Genomic DNA, 21,169 nt, shown 5'->3' with positions numbered 1-21,169 from the left:
CTCTCTCTCTCTCTCTCTCTCTCTCTCTCTCTCTCTCTCTCTCTCTCCTTCCCTTTCTCTTTTCTCTCTCTTTCTCTGTCACTCTCTCTGCCTTTCTCTGTCTCTATCCCTGTTTCTTTCTTTCTCTCTCTTAGGCCAAGCTAAAGTCTTTCACTGCCAAGATTATCCAGCTCCTGAAGGAATGGACTGAAGCATTCCCCTATGATTTCCAGGATGAGAAGGTCATGAAGGAACTAAGAGAGATCACTCACAGAATCACACAGTGTGATGAGGTAAGGGAATCTCCCACCCAGTTTCTCCTTGCCTTCTAGGTCATTTGGAAAACAAAATGCCTGAATTCCCTGAGGATTTGCTAGGCTGTGGGGCATGTGGAGGGTATATAGGGTCTTCTGGCTGTGTCTTTGAATAGGGTCACACAGAGAGCCTTTGTTTCCATGGTCACAAACTATCTTCTGGGTAATTTTCCAAAACTGAGTCAATGATTGAGACCAGGCCAGAGATTAGGGAAAGCTCAGTTCAAGTAATCCCCTACCTTTCAAAAAACAATCCAAAATTCATATTTTGAAAGTAGTAAGAGGTCATAGGATCACAGAATTTAGAAGTGGAAAGGATAATATCTAGTTCAATGCCCTCATTTTATAGATGAGACACAAAGGCAACAAAGAGTTAAAGTGAATTGTCCTAGGTCATTTATAGGTGGCAGTTATTACTTACCTAAGATTGGAACCTAGGTTCTTTGACTCCTGATGCATTGGTTTTTCTGCTATAGAAGTATCTTCGACACTTTATATAATATACTTTGTAAAGCTTTAGAAAAGATGGGAGAAGAATGTCAGAGTCAGAACAGCTGGGTGGTCTCAGCGGTCACAGTGAATAGCACTGGGCTTGGAGTCAGGAAGACCTGAGTTTGAATCTTGCTTCAGACACTTATTAGCTATATAACTATGAGTAAGTCATTGGACTAGTCAATTTCAGTTTCTTTATATGTAAAATGGTCAGGGCCACTAGGTGGCACAGTGAATAGAGCACCGGACCTGGAGTCAGAAGGACCTGAGTTCAAATCCGACCCTGAGACACTTAACACAAAAACTAGCTATGTGACCTTGGGCAAATCACTTAACCCCAACTGCCCTCCAAAAAATAAAACCTTTATATGTAAAATGGTCATAATAATAGCACCTACTTCACAGGGTTGTTGTCACGATCAAATGAGATAAAATATGTAGCATTTCACAGCCTTTATAGTGCTATAGAAATGTAACTATTATTATTATTATAAGCATAGGCAGGCAGAAATAATCATTTATATTTATAATAAACTGTTTTTTACAGCATTCCAAAATTTACCAACCCATGTAAAGTAGAATGGAACCATCATTATTAAGACCGTTTTACAAATGAGTAAATCAAGTCTCAGACTTGTTAAGTGATGTCCCCTAAATCACATAGGGATTTAGTAGCAGCTTCAGGATTAGAACTTAAGGCTTTTCACTATCAAGGCTCAAGCCTTTTCCACTGCACTAGTTTGATTTCAGGAATTAAAACCTGAAGATCTTAGGAAAAACTCAGTTCAAGGGGAAGAAGGAACCAAAAACTGGTTTAGGTCAGAAATCAGGTTCAAAGGATGCTGACAGTGGCTGACAGTGGCTGCCAGGGAAGCCTCACTGGGGATGGTGGAGTGAAGGGAGACTATATGAAGAAAGGTCTGCAACTACAAGGGCACATGCAGAAGGACATGTCATGTGTGATTCCCATAATGGACCAATGGGGCATGGGCTCCAGAGGAAACAGCAGAAATAGGGTCCTTGCCACCATGGTTCTTTCTGGCCCCATTATCACAACAAATTCTATTTTCTTCAAGCTGGCTGCTTAATAGCATCTGGTCCTTAGTGACTCAAATTGACATGAGTGATAAGATAGCTATTTATCCCTTTCAACTTAATTTCCTAATGAGAATCCTTCAGCAGCACCTATAAAATAGCAGAAGGAATGTTCAAATCGAACCTGGCATACTAGCTGATTCACCTCTGGGCCGGTCATTAATAAGCCTCAGTGTCCTCATCTCTAAAACAGGAATAATGATCATTGGTCCCCACCTCACAGGATTGTTGTGAAGAAGTCACTAAAGAAATGTGAGCTGGGATCCTTAATGGCTGCTGTCTTCTCGATTCTGCCCATTCTTTAGCTTCAGGAAGAGGGCTCTGTAGAAGTAGTCAACGGTTAGAAAGTCAATAGTCATCCTACATGAAGGCATTACATTAAAGCTCACAGCAGATAAACTCTGGGGTGCTGCAATTTCTGGGCCTAAATAAGCAGAGATTCAGGGAAAATTAGGCAGCCCAGCAGCCAGGTAGGTGAGATGCAGGTGAGGATTCAGGCAGATGGTCTTGACAGCTCACTTAGCCAGGCTCTTGGGCACACTGGGGAACATCTTGGAGAGATCAGTTGCTGAGTAGGGAACCAGGACCCATTTCTCACACACACAAACTGTAAGCCAAGTCCTTCAATACTAGGTAAAAGAATCAGCTTAAAGCTAGCCCTACCCCTTCAGCAAAGGAATCTTCTTAATCATTATGAAGGAAAACCTCCAGGGAGGCAGGAAACAAAGCCACTCTAAGAACAAAGCTATAAAAAAGAAATCACCACCATGTGCAGGAGTAATTCAAGAAACAGGAGCAAGACCATCTTGGTGAGAGTTGGCATTTCTTTAGCACCATGTAAACACTGAAAGTTTTGCATACCTAGTGCCCTTGACCCCTACAACAACCCTGCTGGGGGGAGAGAAGGAAAGATCAGATGCTACAGATTATTTTCTTCCTTTTGCAAAGGAGGAAAGATTGCCCAAGACCACTCATGACTCCAAGTCCAGCATTCTGTCCACTGTTACTACACAGCTTCTCTCATTAATAACAAGCATTTGATTAGTTGCTAATTCATAAGTCACTGGGCTTGACCCCTGACACTTGGAATTAGCTTCAAGTCTAATTCGTTGGAAATTTTTATTCGTTTTTCCAAAGTTTCCCTTCATTTTTGAGGTTAGCCTCAAGGGAACAGAAATTAGAGAAAAAGAATGTCTTCAGAAACCTTTTCCCCATCCCATGCACACTTTTTTCATCCGGTGTCTCAGACCACAACTCCGGGTTTCCCATGTACTAACGTATTCAATATAACTTCCTTAAAAAAAAAAAAAAGGTAACTGCCATAGCAGTTTACAAATAGCTACTTCTCCATTATAATCTGATTTCTGCTTCCTGATGAAGCAGCTCTGACTGCATTATCTTTCTTTGATTTGCCTAGGGAACCCATTGCTGTGTAATGTGAAAGCTTATTTTACTGGAAGTAGAGAATCAGCAGTTCAGTCACCTCCCTTAGGTAGGCCTGAGTTCCTCCCAAAAAGTTGTCAAGATAATCACACTTCTGGCCCAAGGACACTAGAATCCAAAGCAAATAAATGCTAAACAGCTGGGAAAAGGACATGGGCTTAAATGGTTGTTGTTCACATAAGAGAGATTGAACTCAATTCTGGTTATGGCTTGGTGACTACCTCATTTTCAGACTCTGGGAATAGATAGCATATCACATTCCATTTTTTAAATTTAGTGTAAAAGCCATAGGAGGGCCTCCTGTTTCCAGAAGGCTGCATTGTTTTGTTTGTTTGTTTGTTTGTTCTCCCACCACTATTTCCATCTCTCACTACTGATCAGCTCCCTCCTCTGCCAGGAAAGATGCTGGGACTGGCCTTCTGCCAGGACAGGTGGTGACTAGATGCTGGGCTTCACTGAGCATGCTTCTGACTCCTCACAGTCTCAGTCCCTGGAGAGGGTCAGCTTTAGGAATTTGTCCAAAATGCATGCACACAGATAAGAGAGAAACCCTATGACTGGCTCCAGGCAGAGTACCAGCTGTTGTCAAGAGACTCCAGAGCAGGAAGGGAATTTCACTGATGGAGGTCTTTCCATTTCCTATTCCCCAAGGTCTGATTCTCCCTTACCCTCCAGGTTGTGGTCATTAGTATGTAGAATCGTTGTCAGACTCATATAGTGAGGAGAGCATGTGGGTGTTGGAAGCCCGCCTCTGACTCTTACTAAGGCGTATGGCCATGGGCAGGTCATTACCCTTTTGCAGGCTCCATTTTCTCATCTGTAAAGTGGGGATAATAATACCCACAGGGCTGTTGTGATGACCAGGTGAGATAATGTAAAGTTTTCATCAACTTTAAAGTGACATATAAAGCTAGCCATTAGTAGTAGTAGTATGGGCAGAGGAAAACATAATGATAATGGTATGCTTATTCTGACTAATACTTTTTACTGAGTACCAATACATCTATTGCTGTGCTTAACACTGTGATAGTTAAAGGATGATGGCATCTGCCTTCAAGGAACTTACAGTCTCACTGAGGACAAATAATAGTCACATGAAACAGAATGACATGTGTGTAATTAAAGTGCTCACTTGTATGGTTTTGGAAGGGAACAATTAGAAATATCAAAAAATAATAATAAAATAATAATCAGGGAAAGTTTGTCAGAGAAGTGGGCCTTGAAGGTTGGGTAGACTTTGGATAGGTAGCAAAGAGGGCATTCTACAGTGGGTTAAGAGGAGAACATAAACAGTTAGTCTGAAATGTGTATGAAATGTGTTAGGGGATAATGAAAAGCTCAGACCAAATGCTCTGTGTTGGGAAATCGTGGGAGAGATGGTTGGTAAAGTAAAGTGGCTCTAGGTTAAAAGGTTTCGATCCAGTGTGGTCAACCAAGAGAAGTACTATAGGCTCAGTTCAAAAGTCTTAGGCAGTCTTATTCAGAATGAATTAGTCAGGGAAAGTCTTAAGGAAGAATGGCCAATTTGAAGACTGTTCTAGGAATCCATACCTGAGGTGATGAGAGCCTCGGTGAAGAGGGCAACATTGGGGAGGAGGAGAAAAGGGGAAAAAAATAGAGAGAGATTTCCAAGGTACCTGGGACCACCCCATCTCCTTCTACTAATAAACATGTAATAACAGGTTTTGATCACTAATATGCTTCACATAGAAGGTGATGTCATAACTAGTGTCCTCTCTGTTATATTCAGCATCTGGGTAGACCAAGGAGTTCTACTGGCTTAATGAATGTGTTCTCCCTTTTCTCTTAGGAGAATGGGACAGTGAAGGCAACCATCACCCAGATGACCCAGAACCTCATCCTGTCCCTAACCACCAGGAACCAGTTCCAGGAGATAAGGGAGAAGTTCCGGCAGCCTGTCACAGACAAAGGGACTATTCTGAAGTCAAAGCCCCAGGCGGCCCAGAAGGATATCCTAAGTGTGTGTTGTGACCCACTCATTCTGGCCCAGCAGCTCACCCACATAGAGCTGGTTAGTGTTCTGCCTTCTCCCCTTCCCCAGCCCTCTTCCCAGCTTATAACACTTCAAGGTGGAGGTATGCTCTCCAGCTCCCCCAAAAAAATTGTATAAAAAAGATTTGAAAATGAGGTTCTAGAATTAAATTCATTCATATCCATGTCTATGTCTATGACTGTTTATGTCTATGTCTACATTTATATCTTCTATTTCCATATCTGTCTGTCTCGATCTCTATCATCCCTATCTATATCTACATTTATAGGTCTATAACATAGAATATATATACAAGATTCAGTGCTATAAATGCCTGAAACGAGAATTAAAATCAACAGAACTGGATCAGAAATATAGGCAGTCTGTAGAAAAAATAAAGTGAAGATGATGTTTCACATAGCCTATCCCTAAATAGCTCCATGCTATGCTAAAGGATTTCAGCAAAAAGTAGACAGAGGCACTTCTGGGGCTTCTGGGCTTTATTCTGAGATTTACTTTAGAAAACAATAGTTTAACCTCTGAAGAATTAGCCCAAAAAAGGGGGAAAGAAAACTTAAGGACTCCAGACTCACATAAAGCATATGGCACTGAGAAGAAATTAAATGCAAGGTTCTTAAGGGTCAAGGACATCGCTAGGAGTAGACAGTTTCATAACTGTCTGCCCCAAGAGTATCAGGCCACAGAAGAAGGAAGGACTGGGCCCCTGGAACTGCAAATTTTTCTGAACACTGCAGTAAACAGACTCAGAAGGACCTTAGGGATCATATAGGTCAGTCTCACCTCCCGATGCACAAAATCTCTCCATAACAGATGCCCATCCATATACTTAAACATTTCTGATGATGGAGAGCTCTCTAATAAGACAGTCCATTCCATGGTTGGACCCCTCTAATTGTTAGAAAGTTATTCTTTCTACTGAAAAACCTTCCTTCTTGTACCTTCTACTGTTTGGTCCTAGTTTTTCCTTCTCTGACAACTTCAAATTAATTCTAATCATTCTTCCACATTATAGGTATTTGAAGACAACACAAATCCTTAAGTTTTCCCTCAATCATGTCTCCTAACTTAGAGATTATTTCTCAGCCTGGTCCCTTGGAATACACCAGTCATTAAGTTCAGGGACCATTTTAAGTGTGCTGCCCAAGTCTGAACACAATATCCCCAGGGTGTGATCATAGCAGTGTAGAGTACATTGGAATTTTTATCTCCCATCATCTGGGCATCATGCATCTAGTTATGCATATTTAGGTTTTATTAGCCCTTTTTTCTTTTTCTTTTTTTTTTTTAAGCAGCCCCATCATTTTTCTAATCTCCTTCCTCCCCATTTCCATTCCAGGAAAGGGTCAGTAACATTTACCCTGAGGATCTGATGCAGATTGTCAGCCACATGGATTCTCTAGATAATCACAAGGTGGGTCATTTTTTTTAAGCAAGGTGAATAATTTGGGGACTATCTTCCTGCTTTTTGTAGACCTAAGCAGGAACTTGGCACTGAGTTACATAGACTTTGTCCTTCAGAACCCCACGGGAAGGTTTTATTCTTATATTGTGTGGAGATTATTTAAAACCAGGCTTCAAGATATTCTTTCCCCACCCTGAGTCTCAAAAGGACAGTTTTTGTTTTTTTTTTTTGACATAGGAGAAATGCTTGCTTCCAGCTCTAGGTGTATGGACTTTAGAAGCAAGAGTACAGAAAAGATTGGGTCCCCTCCCTGAACAAAAGAGATCTTCCCCTAACTCTCATTCCTATTTGTATTTTAAATAATGTGCAAGAGTGCAGGAGAATACAGAAGGTCTTACTTAAACCCAAAAACAAAATATCAAAAGTCATACATATTTTCCCTGCTCATTAATAGGTTGTTGATTTGGGTTCTGACATTGGTTGGTGTTATGAATTACATCCTTCTTTGGGTGATATTACTAGACCCTATATGGCTTATATCCTTCTTTGGGTAACATTACTAGACTCCATAAAACACTTCAAACCAAGACCAAGGAAGAGAAATGAGTAATACCTGGTGGGATAGAAATGGGCAAGGGAAGGGTTAATTCCTTAACAATGGGAATTCCTTGTCATCCATTTAAAAATCCTTCAGGCTCACTCCACCACTCATTGACCTCCAACCTCTTTGTTAGCTAGGCCTGAAAACATCACTAGGGTGGTGGAATCAGGCTTGATGTCAGAACTGGAGAACTAATGCATAGTTGCCTTGGGAAAAGGGGCTTACAAAGCAAGACAGGGACTAAACTACATAAGAACCACAAATCCTGCAATTCTTGTTTCCAAAGAAAACAGACGAGAGTCATGGGAAGAGCTCCTTCCTGCTTGACCACAGAGATCTTTCTCTCCTTCCCAACTCCACCCCCACCAATTTTTTTTTTTTCAAAAGGCCCTTTTTCCTCACATGAAACTTGCCACTCTCCCTGGGTAAGGGCAGGAGGATTATATCTTGTGATAAAATGAAAGAGTTTTGAATTTTTGTCTCAAAGCCCTGGACTGATTTCTGATCTCTTATCTCTTAGTGCCGTGGGGATGTAACCAAGACCTATACCCTAGAGGCCTATGATAATTGGTTCAACTGCCTAAGCATGCTGGTGGCCACAGAGATTTGCAGGGTAAGTGGCTGTGCCCATCAGATCTGTGCCTTCAAGAAGAGCAGCTTCCCATATTCAATGACATATACCTTCCTGTCATATAAGTAAGCAGATTATCTCCTATCCCACCGCCTAATTGAGAAAAAAATAAATAAAACGTAAACCTTCCATATACACAAGACTGGAAATGTTCTCCCTACTTGTCAAAATACTACTCATCTGAAGACACAACTCAAGTTCTCAATTTCCACCTTTTCCAGGAAGACTTCCCTAATAAAGCAGCCCCCCCCAATTTCTGCCTTTTCTGTCTACCATAGCACAGTTATTTGGCATAATAAATTGGGTCTAGAGTCAGGCAGATCTGAATTCAAATGTGACCTTAGATACTTACTAGCTGTGTGACCCTGAGCAAGTCACTTTACCCTTTTTGCCTCAGTTTCCTCATCTGTAAAATGAACTGGAGAAGGGAATAGCAAACTGCTCCAGTCTCTCCGCTAAGAAAACCCTAGATGCAATCACAGAGTCAGAAACTTAGCCTCTATTTGCCTCAGTTTCCTCAACTGTAAAATGGGGCTAATAACAACACCTAGCTCCTAGGGCTGTTGTAAGGATCATACAAGGTAATAAATAGTTGGAAAGTGGCTGGCAAATGGTAAGCACTATATAAGGCTAGTTGTTATTAGCATTATTATTTCTTTTGCTTCCCCTTTTTTAAGAATCTAGGGACCTGATTCTATCCCATTTGGGGCACTTTATGCCATGCTTTCTGACACTGCTTTGTGTGGTGTGTGAATTTTCTCTCTCCAACGGCTATGAATTTGTTTAAAGAAAGGATTGTGTTTTTATGCTTCTCATCTCTCGCATGGCCCTAGCCCAGTTGTGGTCACAAAATGAACGCTAAATGAGTGCATGTCAGTCAGAAATGGCATCACTAGGAATGAACAGGATAAAATGGATCTGAATCAGCAGATGAGGGCTAATGTGTTTATCCTGCACAGCCCCTAAGCTGGTTTGGTGCCAGAAAGATGAAGGTGGGCACACGAAGCTGTCATGGAGTAGCTCCTAGGTCCAGGATGCTAAGAACCCCTCCTAGAAATTAACCTTTTGTCATGGGGGAAGGGGGGAAGTTGCTGATACTTTCCTGCTGCCGGATGGATCACTTTACAGCTGGAGGGGAGGGCTGCCTGGGGAACACCCCACCCCTGGAAAAATAAATTCAAACTGACCCTCCCTGCTTCCTCTCTGGCCTTGAGTTTGCTCCTTTGAGAATACTCTTTGGGCCATCACTTTTGAGGGCTGAGTTATTTGTGGTAAAATGATTTTTTCTTCCTTGCTTTGGGGCAATGACTTTCAGGGGAATCTCAGTGAATCCACCTATACTTACTCACCTCTGGGACTGTGAATACATGCTTAGATGTTATATCCCAGTGTCTAGGTATGGTTACATTTTTTAAAAATTCTAGGATTGGTCCATTGGTCTTAAAATGAGGTCTTTGAATGTGAAAAAATATCATATGCTCAAAAAAAAAAAATAATACCCCTTTATGGGCCACACTCAGGTTTTCTATAAGAGCACATTTTGGGGAAAGTGTGGCCTACATTTGGACCAATACTATAAATATATTGTAAAGATATATGAGAAAGACAAGGGAACTTCATATCCTTCAGACTGCCTCTAATCATTCTTCATAGAGGCAACTCAGGGAGAGAAAATGGAGATTAATTACAATATTCTTTCCAAGTGTCACAGAGCAGAAGTTCCAGCAGCTGTAGTTTAAATGTATTGGCCTCCTGAAAGACTTAACCGGGAGCTATTTCTTTCCTTCAGGTGGTAAAAAAGAAGCAAAGGACAAGAATGGTGGAATTCTTCATTGATGTGGCAAGGGAATGTTTCAACATTGGGAATTTTAACTCCATGATGGCCATTATCTGTGAGTATACGGCCCTCCCCACCATACCCTGCCACCTTCTGGCAGTGCTTAGCACCTCTCATCCATTCAGTTCTAAGACTAGGGTTTGCTGGGAGGCCAGGTTGCATTAACTAATCATTTAACTGAGCTGGGAGCATCTTCATTTCTTCCATCTCTGAGGGGATTTTTTTCTTTATCATTCCTTCTCTCCCATCTCTACCCTATGAATTGAAACAACATTCCCTTCAAAGATTATATTATTATATTAATATATAAATATATATTTACATATAAATTTATGACATATATTCATTAGAAAACCATCCCCTGATCTTATTCCATGGTGCTTTTCTCCCTCTTATAGCCGGTATGAACCTGAGTCCAGTGGCACGACTAAAGAAAACATGGTCCAAAGTCAAGACCGCCAAATTTGATGTTCTGGAGGTATGTGCTGTTATTTGGTGTGGTGACTAAGAAGGAGTTAATAGTAACTTTGTAAAAGTAGCAAAACCATAGTATCCTAGAATATGATAAGGCCTGAACCAGGCATCAAGAAAGCAAGATACCAAAGTGGCCCTCGCCTGAGGCCTCAAAGGGCACATGCTGTCTTTGACATTTTAGTAACATAGCCTAGAAGAAGCATCCATAGCCATCTTCTGTGTTTTTAGGACAAAAGGAATAAGAAAACACGGGCAGCTTAAGGCCTCTTCCTCTAAATGGTTAATGCTGGAAATTCCACTATTACTACTTCATTCCTTTTGATCATTCTTAATGTGCAAAGGACATTAGAGACAACATAAGTATTGACAACCTGCTGTAAAGGAAGAATATGAGAGCAAGTGTTGATGATGGGCTGATAGGAGAGCTCATTAGAGTATTATGTTGTCCCTTGGGACCAGGGGTAGAAACTAAATAAGGAAGATGAAGTGGGAAGGCTATTTCTGAAGGTTTTTATCTGCTCCATCACTGGCCAGGCCAGCTTTGTATCTGTGTCTCCCTAGCAACTACAAGGAAATCCCCAAACCCTGTATACTTGGTTTTTTTTTTTTCTTTATTTTTCCCATTTCCTCTTAGGGTGACTTTTCTTCCTCTGTAAGGCAGCCAGACCCTACGATTCACAATGAAAGACTGCCCTCTAGTGGCAGGATCTGAGATCAGGCCAAGGTTAAGTTTTTGGTTTTGGTTTTGTTTTTTTTCCTCCAGAAAAGAGACTAGAGTGTTTTTCCATATGTCAGTCTTGACTGGTTACTGAAAGGGGGATAAAGTGTTCAGCCAGGAAGAGACCTAGAGGAAGGAAAACATTGAGGTATAGGACTTGAAACCCTTGAGAGACGGATATTTGGTTCATGTTCCATCCTTTCCACTTGCAGCACCACATGGACCCTTCCAGCAACTTCTGTAACTACCGAACTGCCCTGCAGGGGGCTGCCCAGAGGTCTCAGACTGCCAACAGTAGCAGGGAGAAGATAGTCATTCCCGTGTTCAACCTCTTCATCAAGGACATCTACTTTCTGCACAAAATACACACTAACCGTCTGCCGAATGGCCAAATCAACTTCAAGGTGAGCCCAAGAAGTGTTCAGGAAGAAATATTCGTGGTGTATGTAATAGGCGGAGGGGGATGAAATTGAGTTGGAAGATATCTTAGAGGTGATTTAGGACAACCTTTACTCAACACTTGGACCACTTTTACCATACCCCTAAGAGACTGAGAGCAGCCATCAGAGTGCTGGACAGATCATAAGCGAACCCTGTAGTCAATTAGGAAAAAAGTCAGTCCTGAGATTGGTGGTATTGAACTGACTCTTAAATGTAATCTGAACATTTCAAGAAAGAAAAGGTCATTGTGGGCTGGGCAAGTCTTAGAGATGAGGTAAGACGAACTGAGTGCAAACAGAGGGATATGTGACAAAGGGAAAAGTGGGAGGAATTTGGGGGTGGGGAGGGAAGGGTGAGTGGGTGGATTGTGTGACCAAAGGTAGGAAAGAAATGAAGGAATGTCCCTGTGACACTGTAGAAATACAGTTAGATTTAAAGTCAGGAGACCCAGACATGAATTCTCTGCTATTCATTATCTGCACCTCTTAAAAGTCTCATCTCATTAGGTCAGTTTTGACAAGTGAGAGAGTTAGAAGTTAAAAAGATAAAAGAAAGAAAGTTAGGAGAGCTAGGAGGGATGTTCTCTAGGGTTCTTTTAGGCTCAGAAGATGACTGATTTAGGACTGGAAGGAACCTGAGAAACCAACAAGTTCAATCCCCTCAAATTGAGACTGATGTCAAATGACTTGCCCAGGGTCACACTGCTAGCAAGGATCAAGGGCAAGATTTGAACTTAGAAGCTCGGTAGCACAGTGGAGTCTGGAATGACCTAAGCCCTCTAAGCAAAAGAACGATGATGATGACGATGATGACAGCTCACATTTACATAGCAATCTCAGGCATGCAAAATGTTTTACAAAGATTATCTCATTTGATCCTTATAAGCAGGGAGGTACTGGGGCTCAGAGAGGTTAAGTGACTTCTCAAGAGTCACACAGCTACGATATTTCACATGTGGATTTGAAGCCAGTTTTTTTTTAATCCAGTACCCAATCCATGATGCCATGGTTCTGCTACAATTGGCTGGTGCATGGGGCTAGAAGGAGACAGCAATAAAAAGTAGAAGGAGAGAAGGTAGGTAGGGATGGTGCCAGAAAGAAGTCATTGCTATCCTAGGTGGGGCAGCTGGGTGGCATCACAGTGCATAGAGCACTGGGCATGGCATCGGGAAGACATCTTTCTGAGTTCTAATTTAACTTCAGAGTAGCTGGGTGACCCTGGGCAAGTCACTTAACCCTGTTTTCCTCAGTTTCTTCATCTGCAAAATAAGCTAGAGAAAAAAATATCAAAACTACTCAAAGAAAACCCCAAATGGGGTCATGAGAGTCTGACATGAGTGAAATGGCTGAAGAACAACAAAATCAACAACACAATGTTAGGGCAGCTAGGTGGCACAGTGGATTATTGGCCCTGGAGTCAGGAGGACCTAAGTTCAAATCCAGCCTCAGACATGTAGCTATTTGACTCTGGACAAGTCACTTAACCCTAACTGCCTCCAAAAATAATAATAATGTGCATAATACTTTAAGGAGTCAGAGAAATATAAGGCTGAGTCCTTGTACTAAAAGAATTTAACACAAATAAAAAGTGAAATAGAAAGTTTAGGTAAGAGACCTGGCCTGAGGATGTCTGCCCTAAGGATCTAAATAAATCTGTTTGAGGTCACAATAGGAAAAACAATATGGGCTTGAATAGTCAGGGAAAGTTTTGTGAAGTAGGTTAGACTCAAGTTGGGTCCTGAGGGATGGGCAAGGTTTGAATATGTGGAGAAGAGAGGAAGGGAATTCTCAGTGAAGGAAACAGGGAGAAAGGTGGGAATGTAGACAGAGACTGGGTAAGGGGAGATTAGGTTGGAGTCAGATGTAGAGCATTTTGAATGCCAAGTTAATATTGAGAAACACAGAAAGAAATGAGGTATTTCTTAGAATTACTGAATTGAAGGGATGTTATGAGTCTAGTCTACCACCACCATCACACACATGCACATACACACATACACACACATATACACACACGAGCTTTATAGATGAAGAAGTGGTGGTTATGCTTTTCCCAAAGGCATAATTCAGGATGAAACTTAAATTCAGTAGTCTGTTTCCTCAATACCACAGACTAGGCAGGGATTAGAGCTTTAGATTCCCCCTAAAACCCAAGAATCAGAAAATTGTTATTTCCTGGCTAAGGTGTCCCCTACAAAGAGAAGGAAGCTGTCAGCCATTGGTGGATAATTCCCTCCCAGTGCTCAGTTTCTTGACTTTACTTCTGTCCATGTGGACAGCAATGTCTCCCAAGAACGAGCCCAAGTTCCCTACACTATCAAGCAGACCAATCTAGGCACAAGGTATGGAAAGAGATACACACAACAACAAAAGAAAATCAAAGGGACAGAAGTTTATACGTTCATATTCGTTATTTCGCCCAATCCTAACAACATGTGATATAGAGGTTACCATCCCTATTTGATTGATAAAGGAAGACTCATGTAAATAGACCACACAGCAAATTAGCATTAGAGCTCTATACAGAAGCCAGGTCCCTGGACTCCTATTTGAGAATACTTTGTTCCACACTTCCTCATTCAGTTTGGCTTTTGGGGTTTTTTTTTTTTGTTTTTTTATTTGAGCTTAATAAATGTTTATTGATTGACTGACTCTTGCCTTTTGTAGAAATTTTGGGAGATCTCCAGACAAATTCATGACTTTATGACATGGAAACAGGTGGAATGTCCTTTTGAGAAAGATAAGAAGATCCAGAGCTACTTACTCACAGCACCTATTTACAGCGAAGAAGGTAAAATCTTTTCATCTGTCTCAGCTCCCACATTTATAGGAAGGGCAGTTATATGTTGGTGGCATATCAATAGCCTGGGGTTGAATGGCTCTTCATAGAATATTGTCCTATGTGTGTCCTATTGAAATAACTCCCACCACGTGGAATAACTCCCATTTTCCCAACCCCGTCGTAAACAATTTAATTTAAGCTCGTGGGCCTGAATTCTCATCCCTTATACTCTCTCCCCCTGCCAAAGGGGATGGTTTCATGGCCTTGTTTGAATTCATGCCAGAGAGAGGAGAATGAGCTCGGTGAAAAATGTCTGAGCACCCAGTGCTAATGAGCGTTCTTTTTTTCAGCTCTCTTTGTAGCATCCTTTGAAAGTGAAGGTCCAGAAAATCATATGGAAAAAGACAGCTGGAAGACACTCAGGTACGCAAAATCTACTTAAGAAAATGACTCAAAGGGGGTGGCTAGGTGGCACAGTGAATAGAACACCGGCCCCGGAGTCAGGGGGACCTTAGTTCAAATCTGGCCTCAGACACATAACACTTACTAGCCATGTGACCCTGGGCAAGTCACTTAACCCCAATTTCCCTGCTTTCCCCCCTCCAAAAAAAAGAAAATGACTCAAAAGTATGAGATGGTAACCAGGAATACTACTGCACTCTTGGGCTACATTGAGAGAATCATGTTCAGAGCATTGTGCCAGTACTGGGTGCCCCATTTTAGAAAAGACGTTGAGAAGCTTTAGGGTCCAACAGAGGCCAACCAGGATAGTAAAGGGCCATATGAGGTTTGGTTGAAAGAGCTGAAGATGTTTAGCCTTGAGAAAATATTCTGTAAAGAACTCAGGAAAGATGTCTTTGTGTGTCTCTGATGGGCTATCACATTTTCGGAAAAGGGGATACATTTGTGCTACTTGGTCCCAAATATCAGAAGTAGGAGCAATTCGTGGAACTGTCAAAGAGGCAAATTGAGGCTTCAAAAGAAATAGAAAAAAAATAGCAAAAATACAATATTTAAAAACCATTAACAGGTGTAGTCGTTCTAATGCAAAACGTCCTACTAATTGGAGCATCTCTGGAGGTATTCGGGGAAAGGCTCAATGGACACATATTAAGCCTGAAGTCAAATATGAGTTGGACCAGAGGATCTCTTGGGTCATTTGCACCTCTGCAATTCTAGGAAGACTATGAACACCATATGGTCAACCCTATGGTCTGTCTACCTAAGGATTCCTACCAAAGTCCCTAGGAATGGTTTATAGGGGGTCAGTGTTGTCCTCCCTGACTGTATCAGAAGTTGGAGATATAACCTAAATATTCCAACCTTCCCCCTAATATGTAATCTGTTATGGGTCTCCCACTTTTCTTAGACATGTCCCTATTTCTTGTATATTCCAACCAACATTATGCAAGGGCACAACGCCCTTCTGTACCTTTTTATTTACATATCACATTTAATTTGCAAATAATGGAAAATGGGTGCTTTTACCACCTGCCTAATATATATATATATTTTTTCTTTTTCTCCAAATTTAGGACAACTCTTCTTAACAGAGCCTGAAATTTCAGGGTGCAGCATAAAGAAGTGGAGAAAAAAAGCACATGAATGAACCAAGTTTTTATCCTGAATGATAAAGGGATTGAGATGAGCAGGACCTCACTGGTTGGGGTCTGTTTTGTATATACCTTTTGTGAGAAAAAAAAGGGTAAATATTTCGTGCATCAACCTTAAGGCACCTAAAAAATGAAGGTTTTTGTTTATTTTCAATATCAGGGCAGGGCCCTGTAAGGGGACAAGGGGGGATTATCATGGGGAGAGAGTATCCGTGGTAATGTCTTAATCTAATAAAATGTAGATTTTTATTTTCCATGTTTGATTACTTCCATCTTAAGAAAAATACCATTTAAAAACCCAACCAAATACAACCTGAACACTGCACAGGTTCAGTGCCCTATCAGACAGTCTCTACAGCAGTGTCTCTCTAAAGTCGGGGACTAGTGCCTTATAAGGTACTGAAATTGTCTTGTGTACCTATTCCTTTCAAGCTGGAAGTAAGCAAATTCAAACCAGGAGGGATGGAGACCCAGAAAGCAGCTACATCTTTGTAAATATATGGGGAGATATTATGGCACATGGACTAGAGCATACCTACCTATAATAGCAAAAGGACAGCATTCCATTTTTTCTGACCCTGTTGGAAAAAAAGGGATAACTGCTAAAGCTATGAGGAGTTTTATGTTTGAATGCTTCTGGAGATGATTATTTGAGTTTGGGCTGTCAATAGTTTACATTTTCATTTCTTTTATCAGGGATTTATTGGGAGGGGGGAAACAAGCCTGTATGTAATCCACAAACTACACACTTAGATAACAGAATTTTCCCTAATGGTATGTCTGGCAAATTGTTCCTAGGAGCCTTTCAGAGAAAAGAGGAAAAAAAAGAGAAAATCTAAAATAAGGCAAAGGAGGTAGATGCGAAACACATGTCAGTTTTTTAGGTCGTAGCAAGAGAGAAAACAGTACCAAATACTGTGGCATTTCAAATAATCATTTGAACCCCAGTGCAAAGTGAAAATTAGGCTCTTCTGTCAGCCAATGGTACTAAATGATGACTCCCTCCTTCCAACTGTTCTCAGATAGAAGTTTAATTGGAACACTGAAAAACTGAATATTAGTAAAACCATTGACAAATGTAGCCATTCATATGAAAAATTACCCATCATTAGAAAACGTTTTCTATTAGAAGAGTAAATTATTTCCCCTATATCCAATTCAAAGGAGTATGCCTTGGCTCTTATCAGGCATGAGGAAATATCAACTTCACTCCATTATACAGTTGGATGATCTCCTATAAACTTCAAATACATCTTCTTTCCTCATAGATTTTGTTTCTAGATATTCATTTTTCCCAGAGAATAAAACTGGAAAACCTAGGTAGATGTGTTTTGTTTGTTTCCCGTTCCCATAGCACTGAAAGAGGAACAAATGTTGAATAGATGCCTTGAAATCAGATGCTCAGATGGAAGGAGGGGCTAGCTTAGCAAGACTAGCCTGGAGAGGGCAGAGGGAAGGTGACTGTTTTTGTGATCTGCTGCTATATTCCTGTGCTAAAGAACAGAATTCTCAGCCCTGTGGTAGAGTAAGAATATTTATACTGTATTATTACAGTGTTTTGCACTTTTCAGAGACATTCTAGATCGTACATATTGTCAAACACTATAAAAGGAATTGTATATCAGCTTTGTTTATGTATTTGAGATAAAGAAAGGGATGCTTAAATTTAAGAAAATATATATATATATATATATATTTGAAATGCATTTTTAGACCATTTTCCGTACAAGTATTAAAAAGCTTTCACATAAATGTGCACTTCCCTGGTCGATCAGTTTTAGTGTATACTTGAAATAGACTTGGTGTCTCCATTTGTTACTTTCTTTTCCCAGTTCAATCCATTCATTCCTTACTTACATAAGGTGTTTTGCTATTCTAAGATGAATTACAGAGTATAAAGCTGTACCATAAAAGCAGGATATTCTGTGTGTGACTGGGTGTGCTTGCATCAATAAAAAAAAAAGTTGTTTCAACCATGCTGACCTTGGTCTCTCTTTATATATTTATAGTATCCTTTCAATGAATAAGTGAGTTATCCAGGGAATTGTTTATTAAATACCCTTTAAAGAAGACAACCTAGAATCATCTTTGCACCCTCAAAAAAGAAATAAAACATAGGGATCCCTGATGTACTCCCTGCTCCATTATGGGTCCTAAACTTTAATCCAGGAGAAGCTAAAATATTAATGGTACCTTACATTTCCACATATGGTCTTTATACTTTTCAAAGTATATCCACATTCATACTATCAGTCAATCCTCAGAACGGTCATGTGAGACTTTTTAATCTCCATTTTTATTTCTCTTTGGCAGATGTTGAAACCAAAATTCAGAGAGGTGAATTACCCAAGGTCACATAGCTAGATAAAGCAAAGAGCCTCATTCCTTTATAATATTGCACCTCCCCAAAAGTTTCTCATTTGGGGTTTGGTTTTTACTGAATCTGAACTTGTGAGTAACAAGTTTGCTTCAGACAGATATTTAAGCTTCTGGACCAAGATCGATGAATAGCGACCAACAGAAATCGCTATTTCCTCCTTCACTTGGTAATCTAAAACAAAACTACTTTTAAAAACAGGCTAAGAAAACAAAAATAAAAACAAAATTTGGTTATCTCCACAAACTTCTGAGCTAGCTTCACAAAAAGTATATTCTCTATCTTCTCTGCTCTTCTTCCTTCTTGTCCTAACCCCCCAAACTACCCAAGTTGCAGCCAAATGCAGCAAGCTCCCCATTGTTCAAGAACACAAGCAACTGGACTTGGCCATCTTGCATCAATTTTGTCCCTGAGGAAGACTAAACAGCTGCTGGGGGATCTGTGTATACCAGTCCTTACAAAATAGGAATTTATTAGCATCCACTTTGACTGGTTAAGGGAAGTGGAATGTTCAAAAGCTATAAATCAGAGCCCTGAAAGGATTCCTTTGTTCTCAAATGAATCAATAACCCCGGGCACTGCTGATAAATAGCAAATGGAGGCAGAGTACCCATAAATTCACAATGAATATGATTACATTCCATCTTCTAAGCAAGCTCTCACTTCTGTCTTTGAAAAATTACCTAACTACTATTTTGCATGGGCAGCAAGATCAACAAAACCGTCATCTAGTCCTCCTCCACCAAACCCTAGGCATCTCATAAAACTGCCAAGTCCAAGGGACTCAAACATGATACAATGACAGAATGTCAGAGCTGGAAGGAAGCACAGAGATCATCTAGTATTAATTCAACCCTCTCATTTTACAACTGATAAAAGTGAAGCTCAGAGAGGCGATGGGATTTGCCCAAGTAATAGCAAAGCTGCAACTCAAGACCTAAACGCAGTGGTCTTTCCATTACACCAGGCTCCTGATGGCACATACTCATACCTCAGCATATCAGAGTACTTACTTTCACAGTAAAAGGTTGTTTGCCACATTCCTTTGGCCCCAAAACCAACTAATCAACCAAACAAAAACCCTTCAGCTGTATGGACAGCACACCCATGGCATTCACAGGACTATCAATACAAAACACAGTGAAACAGATGCAACTTATGATGTTGTCTGTGCCTGAAACGTTACAGATGTCTTAATTTCCCTTTGGTAAAGTTATTTGGGAAATCAGTGAATTAATTCTTCAATTTTAGCCTTGCACTTTCAAATCTGGTCTGTAGCTGATAGATGGTTTATAAAGTCTTTATGAATTATGACCAAGAATGACCAAAAAGGTTGTGAATACATTCAGCATCACAAATTGACCCTAGAAATACTTGTGTGCTCACCACTGTGCTGCATTGTAATTGATTTAGATAAACTATGTATATAGTGATTGACCAATGGTAGGAACATGCTCTTGGGAGATGTTCCAGTAGGGCCTAATCCTGCATTCTCAATTTCCCACTGGACACCAAAATAAAAAACCTGTAACCCATCTACCAAGGGTTGTATTTGTAGCTGATGACCATGGTATAGTGCACAGAAACTATCTATCCCATGTGAGTTTGAAGCTAAGACCTCTTATTTTTAAACAAATAGCTTACATTTTTGGCAGAGGCTCTCAAAAGTCTTACCCCAATTTTAAGATCTAAAAGCTTACAAAGGGCTAAGATTTCTGGGATGTTTTAAGGCTTACCTCACAATCCTATAAGGTAGGAAGGACAAGAATTATCCCCATTTTCCAGATGAGGAAACTAAAGATCAATTATCTTAGCCAATTGAATATCATAACAATTAAAACATAGCTAATCCTTAACTAACCTCATACAGATTAATTTTAAGCTTATTTCCCTATTCACCAACTCCTCTAAATCACTTTACTAGAGAGTTCAAGAAGACAGAGCAGTCCTTTTTCTCCTTCTTATACCTTTATCACCATAATTTTCACACAACCCACACATGCCCTCTTTTCCAAAAACTTTAACATTTATTTACTAGGGATTTTTTGAGGGGTGAATATGTTTCTGATTTTACGATGAAAGTCAATGAGAAACAAACTCATTTTATGGTAACTTACTTTACAACCAATTTTGTTAGACATCATCAATTCTATAAAGCAAAATATGCCTTGCCTCTATTGGAATTTCATTTACTAAGATCTCAGAGCAACAGGGGAAAAGGCACTGCTTTCTTCTGTTCTATATTTTTTCTTAATGGACTTTTTGTTTGCTCAAGAATGATACCATAGGGACAGCTAGGTGGCACAGTGAATACAGCACAGGCCCTGGAGTTAGGAGGACCTGAGTTCAAATTTGGCCTCAGACACTTGACACTTACTAGCTATGTGACCTTGGACAAGGCACTTGACCCCAATTACCTACCCCCCCCCAAAAAAAAAAGAAAAGAAAAAGAATGATTTATGTTAGAAGAGAGAATAAGATGGGATTTTTTTCCTCATGTGAGGAAATGACATTTTGGAATTTAAATAATAGTCAGTCAGTAATCAGTCAGGCATTATATTCAGTGCTAGGCAAACAAACCACAAAACCTCCTCACAGTATAATGAGAAAGACAACAAGTAAACAACTGTGCAAAACAAGCTATGTACAGGACCAATTAAAGATAATCAATAGAGGAGAGGCACTAGAATAGTAGTGTGATTGATTCTATTAAGGAGTCAAAAACTATTGTCATACATTCTTTAAAACTACAAATCAGAAAGAGAAGGGTCATGTGAGAACACAAAACTATAACTAGAATGGTCAACCTAGAGCTTTTTCCCAGGTGCCAACATCTAAGGGCACTATTTCCTCCCTGCTAAGATGCAAAGACTTGCTTATATCTTCATGTCTCAAGGTCCTGTACTGGTCTGAAGAGAAAGGGAGCATGGGATTATTACCAAGAAAATAGGGATGGT

At 40.3% G+C, this 21,169-nt stretch overlaps 1 protein-coding gene across 4 annotated transcripts in view; it reads left to right on the top strand.

Moving 5' to 3' along the window:
- Nucleotides 1-17,811, top strand: part of RASGEF1A (RasGEF domain family member 1A) — a 328,675-nt gene extending 310,864 nt beyond the window's left edge. For all 4 annotated transcript variants that reach the window (XM_069068373.1, XM_069068372.1, XM_069068374.1 and 1 more), the window contains exons 4-13: nucleotides 135-272; nucleotides 5,134-5,355; nucleotides 6,674-6,748; nucleotides 7,861-7,953; nucleotides 9,761-9,863; nucleotides 10,207-10,286; nucleotides 11,213-11,404; nucleotides 14,108-14,231; nucleotides 14,573-14,645; nucleotides 15,758-17,811. In XM_069068373.1, coding sequence (XP_068924474.1) covers nucleotides 135-272; nucleotides 5,134-5,355; nucleotides 6,674-6,748; nucleotides 7,861-7,953; nucleotides 9,761-9,863; nucleotides 10,207-10,286; nucleotides 11,213-11,404; nucleotides 14,108-14,231; nucleotides 14,573-14,645; nucleotides 15,758-15,782 — 1,125 coding nt within the window. In that variant the 3' untranslated portion in view covers nucleotides 15,783-17,811. The remainder of the gene's footprint in view (nucleotides 1-134; nucleotides 273-5,133; nucleotides 5,356-6,673; nucleotides 6,749-7,860; nucleotides 7,954-9,760; nucleotides 9,864-10,206; nucleotides 10,287-11,212; nucleotides 11,405-14,107; nucleotides 14,232-14,572; nucleotides 14,646-15,757) is intronic.
- The last annotated feature ends 3,358 nt before the right edge of the window (nucleotides 17,812-21,169 follow it).

The sequence above is a fragment of the Petaurus breviceps genome, unplaced genomic scaffold (genome assembly GCF_028583685.1).
Source record: "Petaurus breviceps papuanus isolate PSGF00001 unplaced genomic scaffold, PetGlider_PUasm1.0 90762, whole genome shotgun sequence".
Classification (NCBI taxonomy): domain Eukaryota; kingdom Metazoa; phylum Chordata; class Mammalia; order Diprotodontia; family Petauridae; genus Petaurus; species Petaurus breviceps.
This window is presented reverse-complemented; position numbering and strand designations above follow the sequence as displayed.